Below are 25,389 nucleotides of genomic sequence, written 5' to 3'. Positions count from 1 at the left end.
TTTAATCCTAGAATACTGACTTTAATACTGACTTTAATCTCAGAATATAGACTTCAATCTCAGAATATAGACTTTAATCTCAGCATATAGACTTCAATCTCAGAATATAGACTTTAATCTCAGAATATAGACTTCAATCTCAGAATATAGACTTTAATCTCAGCATATAGACTTCAATCTCAGAATATAGACTTCAATCTCAGAATATAGACTTTAATCTCAGAATATAGACTTTAATCTCAGAATATAGACTTCAATCTCAGAATATAGACTTTAATCTCAGCATATAGACTTCAATCTCAGCATATAGACTTCAATCTCAGAATATAGACTTTAATTTCAGAATTCTGACTTTAGTCTCAGAATATAGACTTTAATCTCATAATAATAATAATAATAATAATAATAATAATAATAATAATAATAATAGTTTTTTAAAAAACGACCCTAATTTTTTTTCCAGTGGCCCTAATCCTCTTTCCTAATTATTTATGTTTAAAACCAGAAACAGATTATTACCTGAAAACTTATAGAAATTGTGTTTACATCTCATGAGGAGGCTCATAGACAGAAAATTAATTTCAAAAGGCCATACACGCACACTACATTAAAGCAAATGTGTGTTTCAGTTTCTGGATTTAAACTTTGGAATTCTCTGGATGATGATATAAAATGCTGCTCTAATATTTTACAGTTTAAAAGAATGTTAAAAGGTAAAGTAATGGGGAACTACAAACTCATCCAGTAAATCTGTATTTGATTGTTTCAGTGTTCATTGTTAATTTGATGTTTGGTGACAAGAGAAGGTGATTACCAACGGGTTAGCCATCTGGTTTAGTGGTAGATCATGTTGTGATTAAGGGGAGGGGCAGCTATTATAAGTGTTTCTTCTTCCTGTTCCTGTTTGTTCATGGACAGTGTATATTCTATTTTGAGAAGAAGTGTATCAAATATGTTGTGTTGTCAAACACTGAAGTGAGCAAATTAAACTCATTTTGGGACTTCTAATGGGTTTTACATTAATAGACTTACGTATATAGATAGATCTTTGTCCTTAATAAGGAAATCTGTTGTCACTGTCTGTATAAGAATACATACACAATAAACACCCACCCAGCCTCACAACAATGGTGCACATCATCCCACATATATACACACCGGACACATACACACCAGACACATATAACACACAGGACACATTACTGGGGTATGTTGTTGAGGAGTGCTATGGCGGACGGGAAAAAGCTCCTGCCAAACCTGGCTCGTCTACAGTATGGAGATCTATATCTGCGACCAGAGAGAAGCAGAGTGAAAAATGAGTGAAAAAAATATACACTCAAAAAGTCAGATTTTTATTGTAACCAATGTTGAAAACAATCAAAAATACCTCCATTACCCCCCCTACACTTAAACAATTACATTTTGGTGTTTATCTAAGCAAAACAACACAGATCAAATTAATTTTAATTTAGGAGCTTATAACATGATACAAATGTGGAATACTTTTGTATTTTTGTCATATCAGTTTAACCTTTGCATGCTTTCTTTTTTCAAATTTATACTCTTGTAGCAGAACAAAGACATGCAGGCAGATCAAAAACTTTGTCTTCTCTTTATACTTGTTCCCAAGGCTCAGTTCCCCTTCATGAACTGGAACATTATTATTATTATTTTGAAAAATGATTCCTCAATTGTGAACTTATAAGTAGTTTTTAAAAAATACTTAAACAAATAATTTAACCATTTAAAAAATTGAAAACATCACGTCACTGTTTTATTTAGATGTTTTCTTGATAATTGAACCAACATGTAAAACACTTCTTTCATAGAACATAAATGTAAAGGGAGCTGTTATTTTCTCCTTAGAATAAGCAGTGTTTTGTTGATCCATTAGCACACGTGTCTCACAACTGATGGCAATGCCCTCTTTCTCACCCATGATCAGCAATCTTCTTCTACAATCTTCAGCGGATATTGATATTGACACTCAGGTCGGGTGATTCAATCATATTATTCATCAGATTTGTGTGGCTCAATCAGGGTTTCTGCATTCAGATTCTCGGTTGTGAATCCTGCATGATTTTGTATTAACAACACATAGGATCTATGTTCCAATAAACACAAACCTAGGCAGGGGTCAGAGGTCAAAGGTTATGGGACTGAGGTGCAATGACCCCAGCACAGCAGGACATTCTCTCTATAGAAATGTAATTCTTTCTGCAGTGTGGCCCCTGTGTTACCAGCCCAACCCCCCACTGTGTTGTCACCACATGGAGAGAGAGAAGTAAAATCCAGGAAATCTTTTACCTCCTCCAGCATTAAAATGCAAGCAGAATACTCGGAGGAACTTTTCAGAGGAATGATTGATTTTCAAAAGATGACACATTTCAAATTATGAAGTCAAAATATCTGGCAAATTAGTGAAATCTACCTAAAATAATCCTTCAACAGCTGCCCTACAATCATGCATAGAAAGTAGGGAAAGAGTAGAACTCAGTAGACAGTAATTATTGATTTGGCTTCACTGCTGACATTGTTTGGGGTTATTAAAATAAAACAACAATGTGTATGTATCTTTTAAAATATCTGGACATATGTGTGTCTTGTTTGCTGGAATTTGAAAGTGAAAGGATGAAGACAAAGCTAAATATAGAAGAGAATTTGACACAGACAACTCACTGTTTTAAAATGTGAAATTATTTATGTGGCAATATTTCTCCCACATACACATCAGTTTCCACTGTGATAGTTTAACATTTACTACAGACAGTTTCCAGTGCTTTTATTTACAGAAAAGTGACTAGACTTCATGTTACTGTACACTTTGATATTTTCCCTTTTTTATAAATACCCATAGGGTAATAGGTCCTCAGTAGCTTTGAGTGCATTATAAAACACACAACCCTAGGTTAATGCGTCTTTTACTATCCATAGAAAACAGAGAACAAAGTACCAATCGTAACATAGAAAATAAAGGATACACCATGTTACAAAGTTACAGAAAATACATACTATATTTATATATATATCGAACACATGTTTTGAGTCACAGCATTTAATCAATAAAAAAAATATCCAAGATAAAGACACCTAAACACAGCGCTCAGGGCCTTTCATGAGTCTGTAATGTTTTGGCTTTGTGCCACAGTGGGTAACTGGTGTCCCAAAAGAAAGTTAAGGCAGTACAGTTCATCCACAACCTGCGGCAAACACATCTGCTGTGAGGAGCCCACGACAAGAAGCTGCACAGTGTGGAGCAACAGGAGGAGACAGTCGTGTCACTGAGATTGTACGGGTGTCAGTGACAGTTTACAGCACATTGATCCTGCAGTCATAAAACAGACTGCGGGTTGGTGGGATGATGTGTGCATTGACTTGTGAGACTGATGAGGGAAACTGGCAGAGGAGTACATTCCTTAAAACAAAGGCACAGCTTGGCAGCAGCATTGCACTTTTATGATTTTGCTGCAAGTTTTAACAATCTACATGACTTTAACTGATAATTTTCACCTGGCAGGGAGCAAAAGCACTGATTGTTGAAGAAATTTCACGAAACGTCTGCACAGATTACACAACAATCATCTGGGTATTTTTTAATTGTCAGCACGTCCTAACCATGATTCCTAATACTTGCATTGGTATGCTCCACTATCTGCTCCTCCTTTTTTTTGATGTACATGATTGGAAGTGTTTGCGTCCACCGGTTTGGCAGGAGGGCCTCAAGTTATTTGGCCCAGCCGGTGGTGGCCTCTCCATTGATGTAGGCAAAGCCAGGGAAATGCTGCGAGTGTTCATACTCTGAGTTCCTGCGTGGGCCCAGAGGAGAGTACATGTCTCCAGAGGTGGCATAGCGGGATGAATGCATAGGTGGGCTGGTGTAACAGCTGTTAGCTGGCGACACATCTGGCCACCGGGGGGCGACAGGTGCAGGGTGCAACCGAGGAGTGCTGCCCATCAAACAAGGCTCCATTCGAGACATCTGGCCGTTGAGCTGGTACTGAAAAGATGAGGAAAATAAGAGGAAAGGAGTGAGGGAGCTGGTCTTCAATGAGACAATCATACAATCATTAGGAGATTCCTCGACAAATGTTTCTTCTAATTGTCTTATTGTATCGTGTTTAAAAACCCACATTATAATTTTACAATCGAAACCTGACAAGTTAGCAGGTTTTAGAAGGAAGACCCATTAAATGTGTATTTTTAGGACCACAGCAAGTTTTTTTCTTTTAACTTTAAAACTGTAATTTTTCAAAGTTCCCCAAATGCACAAGTTACACTGAGATACTGGTAACATTGTATATATATCATTGTTTCTGGTTTTCAAATCTGGGATTTGACAATAAAGCGGTAGCAGCAACTAGTTTGTTTTGTTTAGCATAAAAAACTGCTATGTGCAAGGTAAGAAAGCAATAAGCAAAATAACCCATTTTAAAATCTGTTTTCATGTGGATAAAACAAACAAGTTAAATAAATATTTCTAACTGTCATATTTTAACAGGCTGGGTACGTTTTTTTCCTTCTTTTTTATCTTTATGATAAAAGATCCTTACATTTAATTAACAGATATAAGACTAGTTTCAATCCTCATGTGTACAGGACAAGATCAGAAAAATTATGAGGTACCACTTTGTCCACAGGGGACGCCAGAAGTGACACAAACACAAAGGTCATCACACAAGCTTGAACTTTTTTCAGTATTATTTTTGTTGACCTTTTTTTCTTACTTTGTAGGGAGAGCTAAGGACAGGACATGTGGGGAAGAGAGTGAAGGGATGTTGGAAGCCAACTTAATTTAAGGCAAGGACTTGGCCACCGTACAAAGCACAATATACTCTACCAGGTGAGCTACAGGATGCTCCATTGTCATCATTTTGAACATGCTGACTAAGAAGTACTTCTAACATGTAGGTAAATTCCCATGTAACTCTGAAATGACAGTATCTTAAGCTCTACAGAGGAGCTAACCTCCATGTCCGCACAGGTAGCTACAGCCCTCTAATATCAGATTGATGCTGTGAGGTTCTGTGTGCTGAGCATGATCTGACCCTGCAGATGGTAATTTCCTGTCAGGGGAAATTGCTTCACAAGTTGCACCACAGTGGTCAAAATAGAAAATTTTGCCACTTAAGAAAATTAGCTATCAGCTGCAAAGTGTTTTTTTTCCCTGTTACACTTGTTGCCTGTGGTAACCGAACCAAAACAGCCTCAAACAGATCTGCCCGTTAACAAAACCGTGTTGAACAGATGGGACCCGACAACTTTCTCTGTTCATCTCTGCTCTGCTCTGTCCCAGGACTCTAACATGGACAGAGCAGAGGCATTGTGCCCGATTTATCTCAGACAGGCTTGAAAAAAAAAGTGGAAGTAGGACCCTTTTCCTTTTTCACACTAAATATAAACACGACAGTCCCTTCCTTTATGAGGGATCACGGCATGGAAAGAGACAGTCAGAGCAGGTCAGAGAGCAGAACAGACGGCTCAGCTGCCTCTTGTTCACTAGCAGAAAAGACACCATTGAATAACAATATTTTAATAAACGCCCCCTTGCCCCGCTCTGTGGCTACTGGCTCACACACATGAAGAGACTATTGAGAGCTGGAGAGAGGAGAAACAGAGCAGGCCCCCCCCTGGCCCCGGCTGAGCCACCTTTCACTGTCCGCTTCCGCTGCGTTGAGAGGGTGATTCTGGGACTTTTAGAAACACTGCTACCGCTGAGGCCCAGCTGATCCCCTCCCACTATAAAGCAAGCGGAGGCTGGAGGGCCCTTGACAGGAAATTACCATCAAAAGAGTAAACTCACACCAGACGCAGTCGTTACACTAGCAACGCCTTCTCACCTTAATATGTTTGGTTTACATCACGTTTAAATTATCTCTTAACCCTTTAAACAATAACTCCTGTGTTGAAAATATGTTTTGTAATATTCTCATCCATAGACGTTACATCTAAATACATTCGTAGATATTGTATCTCACATCTTTCAAGGCAAAATGAAGCTCATCTGCAAATTCTTTCACAGCAACTTCTTACAATGTTAAGAGCCAACAAGGGCGATCGTAACACACATTGTAGATACTAGTGGCTAAGTTACAATTACACTGAATTTTGTGCACATTATTGTGACCAAACATCAACTTCTTTTTGCTTTTTGGTTTGACTAATGTGACACTGGGACAGGTTTTTTATCCCTTGTGATGGACATCAGATCATTTCACTGTACTCTTCTAACGTACAATTTGAGGAACTTCTATTTTATTTTACTATTGGCACTAAAAGCCACTTAAAAATTACATTTCACTAGTATCAGAGGGAAATATTGAGATTTCTGCTCCACCACATTTACCTCAGACTTTTAAAAAGTGAAGGGTAGTATAAAGTAAACATAGAAAACAGCTGAACTGTTTGTAAAAGAATGTATTGTAATAAAAACACATATCACACCACATGGCACGTTTGACATTGTTATAGGTTACATTTCATGCATACATTGTGTGTCAATACTTAAACACAGTAGCTCGTCCTGTACTATCGTCAGCTGTTGAATGAACATTTTGCCCAAATTCTCCCAACGCAAAGTTTTGGCTTCAAACTATTTGTATTTTTCTTCTTTCCATGTCCAGGTGATATTGTTTAAAATAGCTTCACTCGCAAAAATTTCAGTTAGACTCAAATAGTACAGAAAAAAGGTATTGACTTGGTTTCTTTCAAACCCCATTAAACTCCATCTTGTCTGAGACTGACCTGTGCAGACGAGCGGTGGTAGGCGGAGTAGTGGAGGGGTGGTGGGATAGTTGAGTCATGGGCCAGGCTGGGATACTGGCTCTGGATGGAGTGAGGATGCTGGTTGGCGTAGCTGCCATAGTTGTAGCTACCAGTGTACCTGGAAAGGAATGCATTCAAAATTCAATCCCAAAATCCTCAGACTAATTAAAACGTTACTTAGTTAGCTTAAAAAAAGGCTTAAGAGTCTAAACTGATAATTACCCATGCTCCTCTCTGTGCGTGTAGACCGGCATCCTGTGGGCGGAGGAGGGCGGAGGGACTGGAGCACTGTTCCTCATACAGGACAGCTGCTGGCCGGCCTCTGGAGCGGAGCTGCCTGCTGTTGTCACTGTGTATGTAAGGGACCAGGTATATGACTGAACAGCGCCTGGCAGACACATATACACACACAGAGACACATGTGTTTGCCCAGAGAAACTACATGCTTCTGTTTATTGAAGGTATTTGTATGTGACTGTGAAACCTGGCTCACCTGTGGTGGGGGTGACTCCGGTGTACTCGGGGGACACGGCGGCTGTGGGGGAGCTTGCCGAGGAGACACCCACAGAGTGGACTGAGCGGGCGGGAGAAAAGGATTCTGGAGACGGGGAGGTGGGGGTGGTTTCTGTCAGCGTGAATTCCTCCTCTCTCTCTGCTGAGCGTGTCGACACAGGACAGACGATTTATTACATTACAGCAGTGTTTACTCACATTAGCTAATGAGTACAGTGATTCATGACCCCGTGTTTAGCTCTCACTCCGACACGCCCCATGATTTGACAGTTAGGCCTTTAAGGTGAGTATAGTTTTTTAGATTACTCTTGATAGAGTTCTTTTGAGAAGGCCAAAAAGATTCTCGTATTTATTTAAGAATAGCATGAAATAAGTGGCTACAAATAATGATTTCATCTGTTGAATGAATTTTAGGCTAATCTGTTGCCATCCACTCTGGTATACATATCTTAATGTTTAAGAACCCAAGGTGATGTCTTCAATAAGTTTGGCTCTACAAAGAGTCCAACAAAAATTACAAGGTATAATTTAATAAGCTAAGACATTTTACAATTTCATACAAACTTCCGATACTTTTGCCGCTGCTTTGTCATGAATAAGAATGTTAGACCTCCAGGTAGTGGTCTCACCTGTGCTGCCCTCCGCCTTCATGGCCCTCATGAGGTCATTGGCCCTCTCCTGGCAGTGCAGGGATTCCAACAGGTAGAGCACGTAATCATCAAACATCAGGTGAATCAGGTGGAAGGACCCTGAAGCAGACAGATAGGATGAAGAGGTTCATATGTTACAAACACTAGAGGAGAGTACATAAGTTTAAGAAGTGATGGATGTGAGATAGGGCTGAAGCATTTCTAAAACTATGTAAGTGATGACATCACATCCTGCAGACTGAGTGGACAGCTGCTGTTATTAAAAAAAGAAGCAAGCCTGCCTGAGTTTTCCGTGTACAGAGTCAGTGCCAGAAATATATCTGCTGACCCCGGGGGTCACACAGAAGATGGGACCTTGGCATGTGAGGGAGTGTCACAATTGTGTCATTGTGTCGGTCGAATCGGCTGCCGTGCGCATAATAAACACTCGTGGCCATTCAAGGGAGCGGAGCGAAATACTGACCGGTCATAAAATGGAAAAGACAGGCAAACACATCGAGAGAGGGGAGGGGCGGCTTTTGTTAATTAGCTGTTTGTGCACAGAGAGCTGCTTTATCAAAACACTGCAACCAGCTGTGTCTTTGATATTCACAGACAGAGACACAGGACACAAGGAGTGAGAGGGGAAGCCATTTTGCTTTCTTTCTTTTTTATAACTCTTCACTTAGTGTTAACCTCTGTCATGCACAACCAGCTAATAAAGCAGCAAGTGTACTCATTCTCCTCTCCTCTTCCGCTACTAATCTTTGACTTTAAATTCATGCTATGGATGAATCTATAAAAAAAAGGCTTGATGCACTACATTTATCAGATTTTATCGGAGTGCACCAGCTTTAATCAAAATCTATGATTGTGAAAACAAATATGAGAGTTTTTTCAGGGGGAATATTTATTCACTACTTTTGGTTGAATTACTTATTTGTTTATTTAATTGTATTGTTTTATACAGGCTACATAGTCTTCAAAATACTCAGCAGAGAAAGATTGTTACAAGGACATTAAACATCCAACATGTTGTCTTATGAAAACAATTACATTCTGACATAGTTGAAGTTGGATTATACCGAAAGTCAAGTTTGTGTGAGATGTAACAATTGACTCACTGATGTTTAATTTCTGGTATCTGGAGGATTTTATAACTCTTTGTCTTTTGGGTTCATGTATGATTCTAATGAGTCTAATCTTCTGCTCTACACCTCGTCTCTTTTTTTCATGATTTATGGAACCATCTCATATTTTCGTGTTTCAGCTCAGACTTATTTTGTGTTTTTTTTAAGACAAAGCTTAATTAACCTGTTAACTTTCAGGATTATTCTAAAGACATCAAACAAATATCTCATTAACAGAGTATAAAAAGCTATTTTAACATCCTGTGAGAGATCATGATTTAATAGCATTGCAGACTGGTTATGTATGTTTTGTGGTTTTAAAGTTAGAATCTGTTTAAAGCTTTGGCTACAATGAACTGTGAAAAAAAAAAAAAAGGTATCCTCATGCAGCGTTGTTAAACATCTCTACTTCTCGTCTGTTGCATTGAAAAGGCATGACAAAGCATCAGCAGCTCACCAAAGCTGGGTGCACTGTGGAGGGTCATATCCCGGATGACTCTGGTACCGAAACAAGACCACATCAGCAGGAACTGTTGGGCCACCTTCTTCAGACACCCAGGCCTCTTCCCTGCCACCTAGAGAGAACATTTCCATGAGAAAGGAGGGGGAAGGGTCGGGATGCCAGGGTAGAATTAACCCCTGGGTCCGCATTGGGGCTTAACCCTCAGGAACGAAAAACATGTCAACAAGTCAACTATTTAATTTGCCCCCGGGGACACGCCTTCCCATTGAACTATTGTCTGAGCAGTCCAAGACGTTGCCTGGGCGACCAAATTTTACAAGCCAATATCTGGCTCATAATGGACGCAAATGGGAAGCTTGAAGACATCATTAACTGGGAGGATTGCAAGCTAAGTGCCTGTGAGGAGAAAGAAGCGCAGAGACGAGTGGCCTTCAGCAGCAGCAGGTGTCTCTTAAGGGTAAAATAATCTAAAGACTTCTACTGCACAAATACTTCAGACATTTACTTAAAGCTACTGCCCAGCCTCAAATAAACCAACAACTGCATCTGAGCAACCCTAACACATACTTTATGCAAAAATGCTGAGTCAGACACGGTTTTCACACACACACAGGAGCAAAGTATTTAGTCTCTGACCTTGACGACACAGCGGTCCACCATGGAGTCCAACCACTCGATGTACGCCTCGATGGGAGACTGCTCCTCCAGTAGACGGTCAAACTCCTGATACACTGTGACGGCAGAGGGAAACACTCAGGTTACATAACATCTGACATGTTTGAAGGTGGAAAAACAGGAACATCTGGAAGCAAATAATTAGGGATGCAACAACATATCTGCTGAGCACCCTCTTGATACATATCGGCCTGTTAGCCAATAATTTGGTATTTACCGAATACAGAATGTATGTATCTTTAAATATCTGTTGTGTTGTATCAATGTAATGATGGCAAGGTAGTAAGGTTTTTGCTTTTGGAAAAATTAAAAAAAAGTTAACACATTAGCATATTTTGTATTAAAAATAAAGATGAGGTGAAAGGTGGCTGCAGTTATTATTTTTATTATTCCTAATTATAACAAAATAGTGTTTTTATATTGTTAAAAATATAGATTTTTTTGGGGTTGTGCAAGCTCTACAAAATGTTTGCGGTTGTGAATGTACAGCCAAAGAGTCTTCTGAAACTTTTTTGTTATATGCATTTTTTTATCCATAAAAAGCTGAAAATTAATTGGGTTTTTGATTTTTCGCACTTTGTGTGACAGAGTTTGTGTGACAGAGTTTGTGCTCTCACAAAGATAGTGTTGTGAAGGCTTGAATAACTTAACAATGAATGGTTTTGTATTGAAGATTTATTTGAGCCACTGGCTGAAGGGGGAATAAATGGCAACAAAAGTAAAAATAAGAAACAACCATTAAATGGAAAAACTAATTATTGGGTGCCAGTTTTTTGAGAAGGTGCCCCATGTACAAAGGTTATGGTCCTAACAGTATCTACTGTCAGTCCCCATTCTCTCCTCACATTTCTAGTCTCTCTTCAAGCTGCTCAAAAAGAGTAAAGAAGTAAAGAAAACAACCTTAAAAAGAAGAATTAGGAGGATATTCAGATTCTTGAACATTAGTATCAGCTCTGATTTTCTTAATCGGTGCTTTCCAATGAATAACATCTTTACACAACCTCTCCATATCGGTGACCTCTGATCCAGTCAGGATTGATTCAGAGGAGGGAGGTCAGAGTGAATCGTTGAAGCTCCACAGGGAGTTTCATAGGAGAGAGAACTTGTTTAACCTCTTGGTCTTAATCATTAGTGCTTTGACTCTGCTGGTTGTGGGAATGATCGTCCTTCTGCGTGTGGTACATGTAGAAGTAAAGTGTATTCCTCTGTGTGCCTGGTAGTTGTTTTAGCATTTTTGTACTTACAATGGATAATAAGCTGCCTATGCTCCTCTTGTGAGTCCTCCATGGTGTAAAGTGTCTGCTTGGTGATGCTGTTCAAGTCCACATTCCTCCAGTCCTCCAGCATTTGAAAGGTGATGTCGGCACTGTTTATCACAGTCCGAGATGCCTGGAGACAGATAAATCAACAATATTACTCACACAAGCATACCCATATCCCTTATCAGCTGTGTTTGTTCATATGGATTTTATTAAAAACACATTCAGTCTGTGACAGGCACCTGGCAGAGATGGTTTAATGATGTTTGCCGCTTTAGAATCTGAGAAAATCTTCTGGACACTGAAAACAGAAAAAAAAAAGAGAATATACAGTTCAGCCTGTGAGTGTCATTATTTACACGTTCTGATCAGAAATCATTGTGTAGAGAGGTGGAATTCATACTGACATTCAAATTTGATGTTCCTCAGGTTTTCAGGGAGGTCATGAAGTGCTATTTTAAGCCACTCATCCAGCTGTTTGGCAAATTTTCGGATAACCTGAGTCAAACTGAGCAGATGATAAAAAACAAGAACATTATTGATTACAGCAACAACTGACAAGAAGTTTTGTTATAACGTCATTTGCTAATCTCTTTTCAAAGCCGATTTATCTTTTAGAATGCACTAACAAAAACATGAAATTACTTGATGCTGTTCTTTGAGAAACCATGACTCCCAGAGAAGACATTAAGCTCACTATCATCTATTCTCTGGAGAAGCTGGGAGAGGATAATCTACAGTGTTCCACTATGTCAAGGGTTCCCAAATTGTGGGTCGGGACCCCTTGGGGGTTGTGAGATACAAATGGGGGTTGTGAGACGTCTTCAAGAATGTTTTTTTTTTTTTAAAGTTGCCTAAAAATATTACATTTTACACATAATAGTAAAACATATTGACAAAAATGGTAGTTAACTTTGTTATAAACCTTGAAAATAGAAAATGTAATGAGTTTTCTGCCTTTCTTTTTGTCAGATGACTTCTAAGTTTAGGGTTAGTGAACAGTTAATCATCAAAAGCAACAGGTGAATTCATAACAGCACAGGAAACACAGCCACATGCTCATATAGGTAGGCTAATATTCTGCAGACCAGCTAAATGAAGCCACATTAGATCACTTTAAGGGACAGTGGGGTTCACGAGTCTTTGGCACCTATACTTTAGGTGTCGCTGAAAAGTTTGGGAACCCCTACACTATGTATTTATCTATCTTAGCAGTATATTGATGCCTGAAGAGCTAAAGTTTATACTTAACATTTCTGCAAACCTTGTTACTCTTACACTAAAATGTAAGTCATGGGGGAGCTATGCTGTGACAGTAAGTTTAAAACACCTATCGCTCACCTATCAGGCAGTGCTTGCAGGACAGTGGGCATCAGCACCCCAGAGATGGCCTTATAGAGGATGGAGTCACAAACACCGACTATGTTCACCACGGTGGTGGAGCCGAGGACGGGGAGCATGTGTGGAGGCATGCCCTGCCAGAAGTGCAGCAAGAAGCTCTGGACCTGAAACACACACCCACACACACACACATTATGATTCAATATAACAGGAAATACAAGTAGGAATTAGCTGAGTATGAAACAGACTCTAAGATGTGCATGGTGTAAAGAAAAGAAGGAACCTTGCCTCATCAAAGTTGGCTCTTATTACAGTGTCCAGTATCCTCTGACAGTGCGTTCTGTACATCATAATGAAAGTTGACACCTGTGGGTAACAACGGAGTTGAAATGAAGATTGAATCACAAAATTAAATTATTTTTCTAATGTGGGAAACGAAAAAAAGAAGTGTTGGAAAAACAAGAAAATAAATCTTGCACAAAGCATGTGAACCAATAAATACATGTAACAGGTCTAGGCTGGAGCGGAGTCATATAAAGCAAGCTTTAGAGATCAGCAGAACACAAACCATTTAAAATCATGGCCCCTCTTTAAAAGCCGGACAGCTAGTGCCTGTCCTTTGTCCATTGCTAGATCTTATTATCTCCCCAAAAGATTAAGAGTTAGTGAGGAGCCAGCACATAAATCCTCAAGGTCCCTCTCTAAATGCAAACCCAGTGAAGGTCCCGGGGCAGATAAAAGGCCGGAGCCAGAGGGGGCGCAGAGATGGTGAGATGGTTTAGGAGAGGTGGAAGGAGGGAGGGGTTGTAAGGATGGACTTTTAAAACTCCTGTTTACCCTCTCCTCTGGCAGGCTGGCAGGCAAATTTAGGTCTTTGACATTTGGAAACTCTGGCAGGAGTGTCCCCAGTTTGGAGCGCGGTGAATACGCCACTGTCTGCTTCGTGACCTCTTTCTTCCCCGTCTCGTTCACCCACGCCGCTCCCTTTTTGGAGTACATCACGTCATAATACTGAGAGGTCTCCTTCACCGCTATGCCATAGTAATGGTACCTGAGGTTAAAAAGTGGACAGCATTGTTTAAGGACAAGTGAAATCACTACAGATTGGAAATGGAAAAGAAAGTCAACGAATGAATTTGTTCGATTACAAAAGTTAGTGAAATGAGATTCTCTGATTCTCTCTTATTTTAACAGCTGTTTAAAATTGCATCTTTTCATTCCAGATTTATCCTGATATTAAATGATACAAATACTTAATGTCAGTTTTAAATAAATTTGATGTGGATTTTCAGTATAATAGGACACTAAAACACAGTATGTGGTGTTTAGATATTTATGATAAAACCAACTTACTTGGACTGCCCTCTGGTCCCCAGTCTTCTGGTGGTCAACGCTGGAAACTGTTGCCTTATGATCTGTTCATCACAGAAAATAAAAAGTTATCAGTGTGCTGCAACCACAGAGAGAGACCTTTTAAAATTATTGCAACTTACAATTTATGTCGACCTTCCACATAACTCATTAAAAAGAAAAACAAACACAGGATCTTTTTAAACAGCTACTTGCATGTCATAACTTTGTGACAGAAAAAGCAGTATGGAAGAAAAGTATCTATTTTACTTTATTTAAATTTGATAAATGAATACACTTAACAAGATATACAGCACACCCACAGTATCTTCATTTGTCAGGAAAAGAACATAAAGTGATCATAGCTTTATCAACAGAGCGGTCTGTGATGAAAAAAAGTTTTCAGTGCCATCCATTTATGACATCCAGGGCATTACTTTGCTCTATATCGACCTCCCTTCATCTTCCCTCCCACCATCCCCTCTCCATCTCACTCTCTTTCTCCTCTCCTCTACCTCCTCCTTCCTTCCCTCTCTTTTTGTCCAAAGAGATTGGCTCCTTGGTCCAGCTCCTGGTGCAGAAACTTTAGCAAACAGTGTAGCTCTCCATTGTGTGGGATGAAAAAAGAGGCCAAGCTGTGAAGTTTCTGTCAGGCCCCGCTTGATAAATGAGCAGACAGGGAGGCAGTCCGGGCCCTCTCTCGTTTTTTTGTCCTGAATCAATGAAGCCTTCCTAAAGGACACCCCACACTGCTCCAGCCACTGATCTAACATTCCGCAACATCTCACCCTTCCAAATTTCCTTTAATTACACATTAATCCAGGCCCCTTCTCTTTTTCAATATCTTCCGACAGGAGCTGCAGAGGGGCGGGGGAGGAACGGGTTGGGGGGCTGGGGCCGGAGTCCAGGGTACAGAGGATGGCTGGGGGTAGGAAGGCTGAGGAACTTCTTGGGGTTGTGGGAACAGACGAAAGCACATCTCCTTTGGCTCTAGATTCAGTGAGCAGCCGCAGAGCTTTGCTTGCTTCACACTGAGCTGCAGTTGATATTACTTCAACAGCAGCCAGAGCCGCTGCAGCACAGAAACTAACCCAGGCATGAAATGGCCAGAGTACTGCTCATGGCTGAAGTGAGGTTATCACTTTTCATAAGGAAGCAACATCTGAAGGCTGCGTATTGTCTTCTTCTTTTTCATTTGTTACTTTAAACCTACAGTGCGAGTTTAAAAGAGCATTAAAAAAACTCAAAAGAGGAGAACGCACTCAGATCTGCTGCTGGGTAGTCGTGTTGTTTCTTCAGGACTTACTCAAATGCATCATTTATCAAACATCTTAATGAGAGACACCCATAAAGGATGGTACTGAGCTCATGTGCGGTAAACTCTCATGTCATTTCAAGACATTTTAGGGACATTTTAAGACAAACTGGGCCCATGTGAAGACAATGATGAGCTGCCGTCATCCCTGCTGATGTTTGAATCTTACCTTCCCAAAGCTGGCTGCGTTCACAGGCTGCGTGTCGTGCTTCTCACTGAAGTCTAGGTAATGCATATAGAGGGCACTTCGGGGGATACACACACCTTCAGCTATCTCATAGTTTTCTTCTAGCCTGGGAATAAAAATGGTGATGGTAAGTGCTGAAAAATATACACTGTGAGAGTTGGAGCATTATAAATATAAAAGAGATAATATGAGAGAATCAAAGCTTCAAACAGGCTTTTTTATGATACAATGGCATGATTGAATGAATGCTGTCACATGATAATCACATTACATAGTGCATCAAAATGAAGCATCAATATTTTTGGCACTAAAGTGAACATCACAGCATGCGCTATAGGACAAACTGGAACCAGATTTAATTTTTTTCTTAACTGACAGACGTTTAGGGAACGTGCTTTGGCATGCAAGTTTAGGTTTTCATACTCAGCAAACTTTAAGTATTAAAACACGTATATTACTTGTACTTTTCATTTTTTTTGGGTACAAATTTTCCAATAAAGGAGGTCGTTTCACATTTCACTTTCAGACTCATTTGAATGTAATATTAAATTACTTTTGGATTACGTTTGTGACATAAATGTGCTATTTGTCATTTTGCTGTGGAATCAATTTGCATAGAAATTTGACTCATGAACTAGTTAAATCTCCATAGAGCAATATATTATATAATAATACAGAATCAAATAAATCTCTATAATATAAAATGGTTACTGCTACAGCTAATGCTGCTAATCAACACAAGCCATCGCAGCTGTCTGTCTTTGCGTTCACATTAAACCAGGTGGAAAGCGGTTCTGACGTCCCTCAGGGGCTTATTCTCGACCCTCTTCAGCTTCTCACCGTAAACCCTCTGTCAACAGAATACTGATTTTAATTTCTAACAGGATAACATAAACATATATATATAAACATATGTCTCAATAAGGCTTTGTAGAATTGATCTCTTATTTTCAATGTCTTGATTTGATAAAATAAAACTGGATCTCCAAAAATTGACGAGTCTTTCTGGAACATGTTATTCCCAGTTGATGGGGGTTTAGATTTCATGTCTTAGGTTTCATTTATTCCTTTTTTTTTGCTTTTACTGTATAAAAATGTCCAACTTTCTTTGCCGTCAACAATATCTGAATGTGATTAGCTGCTTACCCACACACACTTGCTAAAGTATTTATCACAAACATATGCATCAAAGCGTACCATCATCACTTACAGTGATATGTTACTGGTATTACATTTTGAAACAGCTTCCCTATTTTTGTCACAACCCTCAAATATTTCAGTAAAAGATCTTCTTAATCATTGATGGCATTGAAAGCTTTTTTCTAAATATCACACATTCAGACTTCTACTAACACACGACTTCTGTTCATGTCAGATAAGACGCTTTAGTTAAACAGTAGACAGAAATAACATATCCAGCAAAATAGAGCAAAGAGGTTTTTAGTTTGACTTTCTTTGGTGTTGTCAGAACACTTGAAACAACTCCATCATTTATAGATCACAAATACTGACGATGGGTAGAGCAGTACAAAGTCAAAATAAATCCTTAAACAATGCTGAAACATTAAAGAGATAAAAGCATCATAGACGGGTTCACTCCTGTGAAATCCAGAGTTGTGTAGAATAAGCAAACGATCTGACAATGATCATAAAAATGTTGAGTCTTAAATCACTGCCTCTTACGTCCCTCTTTGCTCTTATGAAAAATACATGTAGTATGTGAAGCCCTATCCTGTTGTTTAATGAGAAACAATCATACAGTCTCAGAGTGAAAATAGAGATGTTTGTGACTTTACTTTCACTCAGAAGCATGAGCTGTCATCTGATTAAAGACATAAAATAATAACAGTTATGTTTTCAGTGGAATCGCAGCTAATCAACAGTATGGATTCATAACTGCTCACGTATACAGGTTACCTCACTCATTATTATTCTGCATGGCAATAATATAAAAGTAAACATGAGAGTGAAACTGAGATGAGCAGCTTGGAGGTACATTTTGGCCAAACAGCATTCTTTTTTAAATTTTGTGATTAAACAAAGAGAAGCTAAACCACTACTAGCAAACTCAGCAGTACGCTTGCAAATCAAGAGGTGTTTACATCCAACTACAATTTAAATCAAATTCCATCAAATTTCATGTGAGTGAAAATGTTTCATGTGCACGATGACACCAACTACAGCAGCATTTATGTCAAAAGGTTTCCCTTTAAAAGGTAGACCGAATGCTTTTAAGTAAGGGGTGTTATGGTCATGAGCGTCTGTTAAAAGTGGGGACATCTGAAGTAGAGGTATGTGTGAGGTTTGAATTATTAGTATAGAAGACGTAGACTAAAAGGTATGTGTCATGTCAGAACTCGACTTTATTGATAGACATCCATATTGCTTAATAGCAGTGCAACAAATTCCATGTGAACGAATGAAACAAGATCTGATCCATTGTGCAGAGTGAAGATTTGGAATAGACAAAGTCAGCACTTTAAATTCTCTTTTGGTTGTAGCTGTGGCTGACTTCTTTACCTTTAGGCTGATTTTTCTACAAAAAAATTTCTACACAAACAAACAAAAAATTACACATTTAAAAAGCAAGCTGTCTCTGAGATAGCAATCAATCAATATTATCTTTATACACCAACAGAGAAACCAGACTGTAAAGAAACTGGTGTCCGCAGTCTCATCTGAGTGCAAAATGTAAAACAAATAAATTTGTCTTCTTATAAAATGATTTTTAAAAAATGCTACAGACTTCATCACCATGTGTCCTCCGTTGATGTTATTTAAGAATATTTGTGTTTGATTGAACAGTTTCATAAAATTAGCTGAACACTGTTTGCATTTTTTTCTCGCTTATTTTTACACACACAAATAAAATAAATGTGTACAATTTTCTGAGAACTCACCATTCCAGAGTAGCCGGCGTTGAATGTGGTTTAGAGGCTCTGTTGTTCTCTTTTTCTTCATCTGTAAAAAGAGATTTTACAATTTAGGTCACAATTCAGTTATTCAGGTAAAATGACATAACACTAATGTGGTAGTGTTAAAAGTCCACATGATAGACAAAATAGAATACAAAAATTTAACAGCTATCCATGACCTCAAAAATCATTATAGATCATTTATTATACTTAACATAATATACTGTAGCTAATGAGTTTTTTATTTTCTACAGGCCTGGGAAACAGCAGTTTACATGATGCCTCAGTGAATCGTGCAGCTGAAGTGAAACAGTGTTTTTGTTCTGCTTACGTTCGTCGTTGGACATGTTCCCCAGAGACGTGTGACTGGAGTACCGCTTGCTCTCACTCTCGTTGAGGCATCTTTCAATCCAACTCTCTAAAGACGACATGACGGAGAACAGATCAGGGCAGAATCTAACGTGAATGTGACACCTCGTAGTGCCCATCAGAAAAACAGTGTAATGTTCACATTAAGACAGAACTGTAAACTATTGATAATGTAATGATACAACTTTTCTTCTGAGCTTACTTTTGTGATTTAACTTTCTGTTCTTCCATTGCTATTTTATTTTCAGTACTGTTTCTCTGCATTTAACCCTCATTTACTCTTTATTTTACAACATTTTTTTTATTATGTTTTACTGCTGCTCCTTTGTGTTACTCATATTTCAAACTTTAGCTATGAAGTGATCTTGATTTCCCCTGGTAGTAATCAAGTTTTTTTCTGATCTTTAAATGAAAGGATGAGCTTTTTGAATGGCCATTTCAACACCATTAGGTTTTCATTTTTCCTGAAACTAAAATTTCAAAGCTCACAGCTCTGGTTTGAACTCATTTTGTCCTTTAGTAAAAAAGAACTAATGCTTTATTTACATAAACAGTGCAAATCACCGCCTATAGAGGACACTTTCAATGTCACTAATGTGACAGGCTGAGCTGACAACAATCGATTGTATGGGCAGTGGTGGCGGCCATGGCTCTATTTGAGATGTTTTCAGCAGGACGGCAGGAATCCAGCTTTGTTCCCGAGGGACTATGAGCGAACACACTTGCTTAAAAGAGCCTGTGCACATTACTGAAGCAGTCTGCTGGAATAGAGGCCATTGTCCCGTTTTAATTTCTACTTAGAAAAAGCTCAACTGGTGTTCTTTTTGTGACCGAGCAGCAGCAAAACACTACAGCTTTCATGTAGAAGCAGCCCGACACACAGAGCTGGAATGAATTTTAAATTCTTACATTTGTTTTAAGACAGGTGTTTGAGTATTGATAAATCTAATCAAGGAAGAAGTTGAGCCTGATTCATCACCTTCCTGTTTATTTAAGAGCAACACAGAGAAACAGAGTTTAATTTTCTATCTATTTAGAAGGATTATTTTTTTAGAATAAACTGTGAGTTTAAACTGAGAAATAAAATGACTTGTTTTCTTCAAATCTTGGTCAATAAAATATACTATAACCATTAACTCTGTTATATAGTAACCATATAACCAAAAACTAAAGAAGAGCTAACTACTCATCACTACACATTTCTAAAGTACATTTCTTAACCAGCTACTTTGACCTGTACATCAAAATAAAACTCTCCACATAATATTTCCTGAAACTGTTCATCATATATTCTTTAAACTAATGAGTAGAACCATCAAAGCATCTGCTGTTAGGACAGAGTGCTGGCAGGACTACCTGTTGTTGCAGCATGTGTGTGATCCAGAACAGACTTTTAAGAGTTTTAGTATTTTTCCCACTTGATTGAAAATACCTCGACGTTCAGCACGTGCTGGTAGAAGTCATCAGACAGCAGTTTACAGTTTACAGAAAGCCCTCCAGAGACAGGCCGACACTCTTTCTTTCCCATCTTAGAGAACCATTATCACTGGAAGCTAACTCTTAAATGGTATTTTATTTATACATATTACCAACGTCACATTACTGGCTTATTAAATGTACTGCACATGCTGGTATATTATCAAGCTACTTACACTATTTAAAGATAACATTTGTTCTAATCAAACACTACCACTGTCACTGTCATCCCCCTCTTCTTATAGCAGTATTTGTTTTGTATATTATGTAAAAAAAAAAGCTACAAAAAAAAAACCCTAAAACAAGCAAACCCTGGGAATTAAAAACCGAACCCACTGAAGTGAAGCTAATTCTCAACACAGGCTCAGACCTCAAGCTTCATTTGACACAGGAACAGATAAGTTGGGGATCTAAATAATTGGATTATATTTGATCTGCAAGTAGAGCGGATGCTTACTCATTTAGAAACACATTCATAGTTAAACTACTCTAACAGGACTACAACCAATAACAGTATTCCTCCTCACTGTTTCCAAACCTTCATTGATCACTTTACAGAACCAGCAGTAACAAACTGTTGCATATTTGCTGTAGAACATTTTTTTAATTTCCGAAAATGTAACACTTAAATTTACTGGATAAGATTTAAAAATATTTAACTCCTAAATGTAGTTTTGAAGCTTGAGTTTTCTGAATGTTGGTCTCAAAATAGCAGCAAAATAAGGAGAGCAGGTGCATAACATTTGCAAGCATTTTCTAGGGTGTTAGCTTAAATCGCTTTTAAATAGCAACAGAGATATTTCAATTTGTTGGACTGACAAATGTATTTCCAAAAAAAAAAAAGCGATCAATTGATTGAGTCACTACTAGAGATTTAAGATCTGCGTCCCTGTTTTATATGACTATTTTCAATCATACAACACTGACATAGCAGCACTTCTTATAAATGTGTGTGACCAATCACAGTCATTCATAAATTATTCAATGGCTTCAAGAGATAAGAGACAGAAAGATTAAAAAACAGAATAAATCAACAGCCGATTGTCTAGACACTGACACTACAAGAGTTCAGAGAAAGTTTTCCCACAGCAGCAGAAGCTCTCACAGTGTTTCTGAACAGCAGTGAGATTTCAGTCAAAGTGAGGAGAGTGTAACAGGACTGACCTGTGGAATCCATATCAGGCTCCTCCAGCAGCCCGCAATGCATCCTCTTCCCATCAACAACACTGGCTCCTCCAAGAAAATGGCTTAGTGCACGTTTCCCCCTCCTCAGCAGCTCTCCCCTTTGCTTGCTCTGTTTCCGTGACCACTGCCCGTCACGGGAGATGTTGAGGATCTGAGGTTCGCCCAGAGAGGGGTGGACTTGGCGGACGAGAGGGGGGAGGTGGGAAGAAGGGAGGAAAAAGGGATGGGGTGGGGGGGTAGAGACTCCAGAAATCCAGCGGGGGGAAAGCCAGACCCGTCAAAATGTTTGCTGATGTTTCATGGGAAAGGGGCTGATTTTATAGGAGCCCTGATGGGGACATGTCATTGATAGGCTTGGAAGGCTGATGAATGGCCCCAAGTCAGATGGGGATGTGGCAAGGCTCACTGGAAGTCTTTTGTGGGGCTGTTTTGAATAAGAAAAGCTCCCTCCCAACGAAAAAAAAAGAGGCTTAGATCTACGCAGTCCTAACACTGTGGCCTCCCCGTCTTCCATTATGGCATTTAATACGTTTTTATACACCCCAGAGCTCCATATAAACATACTTCCCTACACAACCCCTGCTCCGGTCTACCCTTATGTTTTTAACTCACACTTTACATCCTCAGGACACTTGTTGTTTCATTTTGTCTGTTTCTCACCTCATTTCATCATTAAACCATCTTCGTGCTAACTTTTTTCACAGTTAATGTGCAGTCAGACTCAAATCCCCCAAATGACACAAAAATTGCACCAGTGTGAATTTACGAGTGGAGCTCTCTCCTTCTTTTCGCTCACTCTCTGGCTGTGGAAATCTTATTTTTGGTGTGCCTCTGAGAAGAGGGAACAGTCACAAAGGGGGGGAAGTAAAAGTGCAAAGCCCGAGGCTGGGAGGGCTCTGATGGAGTGCCTGAGAGCTGGAGAAGGGAAAGCTGTGATTAGAATATGAATGGAACCACAGGAGAGGGGGAGAGGAGAGGGGAAAGAAGAGGGGAGAGGAGAAAGGCGGATTATGGCTGAATTACTCACCACACCATGGATAGCAAAAGGGGGACTTTCTCCATCAGTGCGCAGGCGTGGGCACAACTGATGCTGCTTCTCAGTGACACACACCACGCAGCCACCTGAGAGCAGGTGTCAGGCAGGGTGGCAGCAACATCACATGTTCACGCTCTGTTAAGACATTTCAATACATCCATTCCCCCTCAAACTAGAAAGAAAGAGCTGCTGGAGTGAGTGACAGCTCAAATAGACTTGTAAAATGACCGAATAATCAAAACTATAAATCATTTTGAGCTATCTGCAAAGAAACGCAGTGATAAAGGCAAGATTAAACAAGCAGAACACTAAAACAACACATTAACGACACAACACTCAAAGGCCAGTGCAAAGCTGTGACTTTAAGGAGGATCTAATTAATTTCAGTCCGATAAAGAGAAGGTGGAGTCTGCACCTCCTTCAGAGGACGTCCTCTTTTTTCAGTGCCGTTATCTGCTTATTAGAGCCTCATAAAATAGGACAGGTGCAGCCACCAAAAAGCTTCTTCCACCCGTCCTATTCTCACACACTCTGCTCTCACAAACGGATGTGTACTGCTTTTGTTCACTGAAAAGGCCCCAATTGAGTTGTGTGTGTGTGTGCGTGTGCGTGTGCGTGTGCGTGTGTGTGTGTGTGTGTGTGTGTGAGAAAGAGTAGGGGGCATGGTTACGCTACATACAACATGTTGGTGGGTTTAAGAGGAAACAGAATGACTCAGAGACACTTTCTCTTCCTGATGTCATTAATGAGAGGAGTGTTTATTTTCAGTTAACACTCATCTCTGTATCCAAATATCCAGCTGTCTGCTTATCAAAGGTCGTCGAACTGTCAGCTTCAGAAAGAACAACTTAGATCACCTGATGAAGAAAGTAAGCACTTCACTTTCAGCGTTTTTTATGAGCTGAGTAATGATTACGTATTATTGCTCATCAAATTTCATGAGAACCGTGTTATATGGACGTTGTCTTAGTAATTACAAGCTGTAAAAAAAACAAAAATTATAAGGGTGTAAAGTTGAGTAATACATCAGTTAGCTTTTGTGAGTCTTCATTGAGAACTTCTACGAGATGAAAATGTGTGTGTTTCATAAGTTCCCCACATTTAAAAATATATATATAAAAAAAAAAGAATAAACCATGTACTGTTGTCCTAACTTCAGGCTATACAATTATAGTATTGCTGTCATGAAACATCAATATTTTATATAAAAAAAAACACCACTCTATCAATTAATTTCTCTTCTGACTCCTCATAGTGTTCTAATTACATTATTCCTGTACTTTTCCTTTTAAGGGACTTTTTTTCCTTCAATAATCAGATCTCATGATGTATCATAAGCTGATTGTTACTAATTATTAACCCTCCTGTTATGTTGTGGGTCAAATTGACCCTTTTTAATGTCTATTGTAAGCAATATATGTCTTCCAAACCAGCTAAATACAGCATAGAAATCTGGGCAGCATGTGACAGAAGAGGAGTCGTGTTCATTTATCAACATCACTTCATAAAAAAATTTAAAAAATCAAAATGTAAAATAAAATAACCAAAAATCTATGTCTACAAAACTATTGTATTTATATTTAGGGCTTTCCAATGTACATTAAAAAAAGTTTTAACATTAATTTGAATGAAAAACGAGTGAGTTGTCCTCACTGAACCATGATCTGTGAGAATTAAAGAACACCAATGGACTAAATCTTGATTTAAATGGTCAGTAATGGAGTTAAAGTTAGATTTAAAAAATGTAATTGAATATGCTCTGGGTCAAATTGACCCAGGAACATTATTGCTGTTCCAGAGAAATTAACATAACAGGAGGGTTAATATCCCAGAATTGCTGTGTCATGATATTGTTGTTATCCTGGGACAGGGTGTCACATTTTATTCAATATCCACCCCCGACATCAAATGTGTAGTTTTTATCACTTCATTTATTTGGGTGCTTTTCCCTCCATTGTCACTTGTATTTGTATAATCACTTCATTACTCTTTAGACTCTTCTCTAGTTGTGAACCGCTGCAACAAGTGAATTTCCCCTGTGGAAGATTAGTTACAGGTAAAATCATTTTATGATATTTCTACAATTATCCTCTCATCTGGTTATAAATGTAACTTTCAGCCATTAAAATCATAAAGTATCAACTTTATTATTTTTCTTTGGTCTTTTAAAACTCCTTATAATAAAAAACATTAATAAAAATAGATATAAAAAAATATCAACACACTATTATTATTATTTCATCATTTTTCCTTGAGGATTAAAAACCTTCAATCTTTAAGCCTGTGAATAAATTTAGAAGTCAAATGTCAAATCCCTGATTGGAGCTTTTCTACGCACATTAACATCATCAATGATCCCTGACATTAACATGAAGCGTACAGTAGAGAGCCAGAGGCTTTGACATGTAACTAATAAATGTGGATCGACTGAATAATGTATGTCACCTAATACTCCCTGGATCAAAATAACTTTACACAATATTAATCTACTAATCTAGAGATGATCATCTCTGGCATGAAACCCAGTTGTTGTCTAAAGAGAAGAAAATACAGCATCACAAACCCTTTCTATGCTTCAGAAATATTTTTAAAAAATCCAGAATTTTACATTAAAAAAATGTTATTGTCTAATTAAAGTGTAATAGAAGACTGAAAATGTTAACTTCCCCCTCTGCTTCATTTTTGATTCAATGTGTTCAGATTAAGCAAATATAAAGTATGTTAAAATTTATTTGTAATAAATATAGAAATGTATTATTGAAATTAAGAGCCCCACACAGTAGC

General features: G+C 38.6%; 1 protein-coding gene across 1 annotated transcript; it reads right to left on the bottom strand.

Moving 5' to 3' along the window:
* Positions 1 to 2,679: 2,679 nt before the first annotated feature.
* rfx4 (regulatory factor X, 4) lies at positions 2,680 to 18,951 on the bottom strand. The gene is made up of 17 exons (XM_034685946.1): positions 18,871 to 18,951; positions 18,525 to 18,585; positions 15,607 to 15,730; positions 14,126 to 14,187; positions 13,610 to 13,823; positions 13,061 to 13,138; positions 12,773 to 12,936; positions 11,839 to 11,939; positions 11,674 to 11,732; positions 11,417 to 11,561; positions 10,134 to 10,228; positions 9,492 to 9,609; positions 7,905 to 8,024; positions 7,256 to 7,417; positions 6,985 to 7,150; positions 6,742 to 6,880; positions 2,680 to 3,997 (listed from the first exon to the last, which is right to left on the bottom strand). Exons 1-17 carry the CDS (start codon positions 18,884 to 18,886, stop codon positions 3,725 to 3,727), a joined length of 2,097 nt encoding a protein of 698 aa, XP_034541837.1. The 5' UTR covers positions 18,887 to 18,951; the 3' UTR covers positions 2,680 to 3,724.
* Between the last annotated feature and the right edge of the window lie 6,438 nt (positions 18,952 to 25,389).

Source organism: Notolabrus celidotus, chromosome 6 (assembly GCF_009762535.1).
Source record: "Notolabrus celidotus isolate fNotCel1 chromosome 6, fNotCel1.pri, whole genome shotgun sequence".
Taxonomy (NCBI): Eukaryota; Metazoa; Chordata; class Actinopteri; order Labriformes; family Labridae; genus Notolabrus; species Notolabrus celidotus.
The sequence above is the reverse complement of the archived record's forward strand: the minus strand, read 5'-3'. Positions and strand labels throughout refer to the sequence as shown.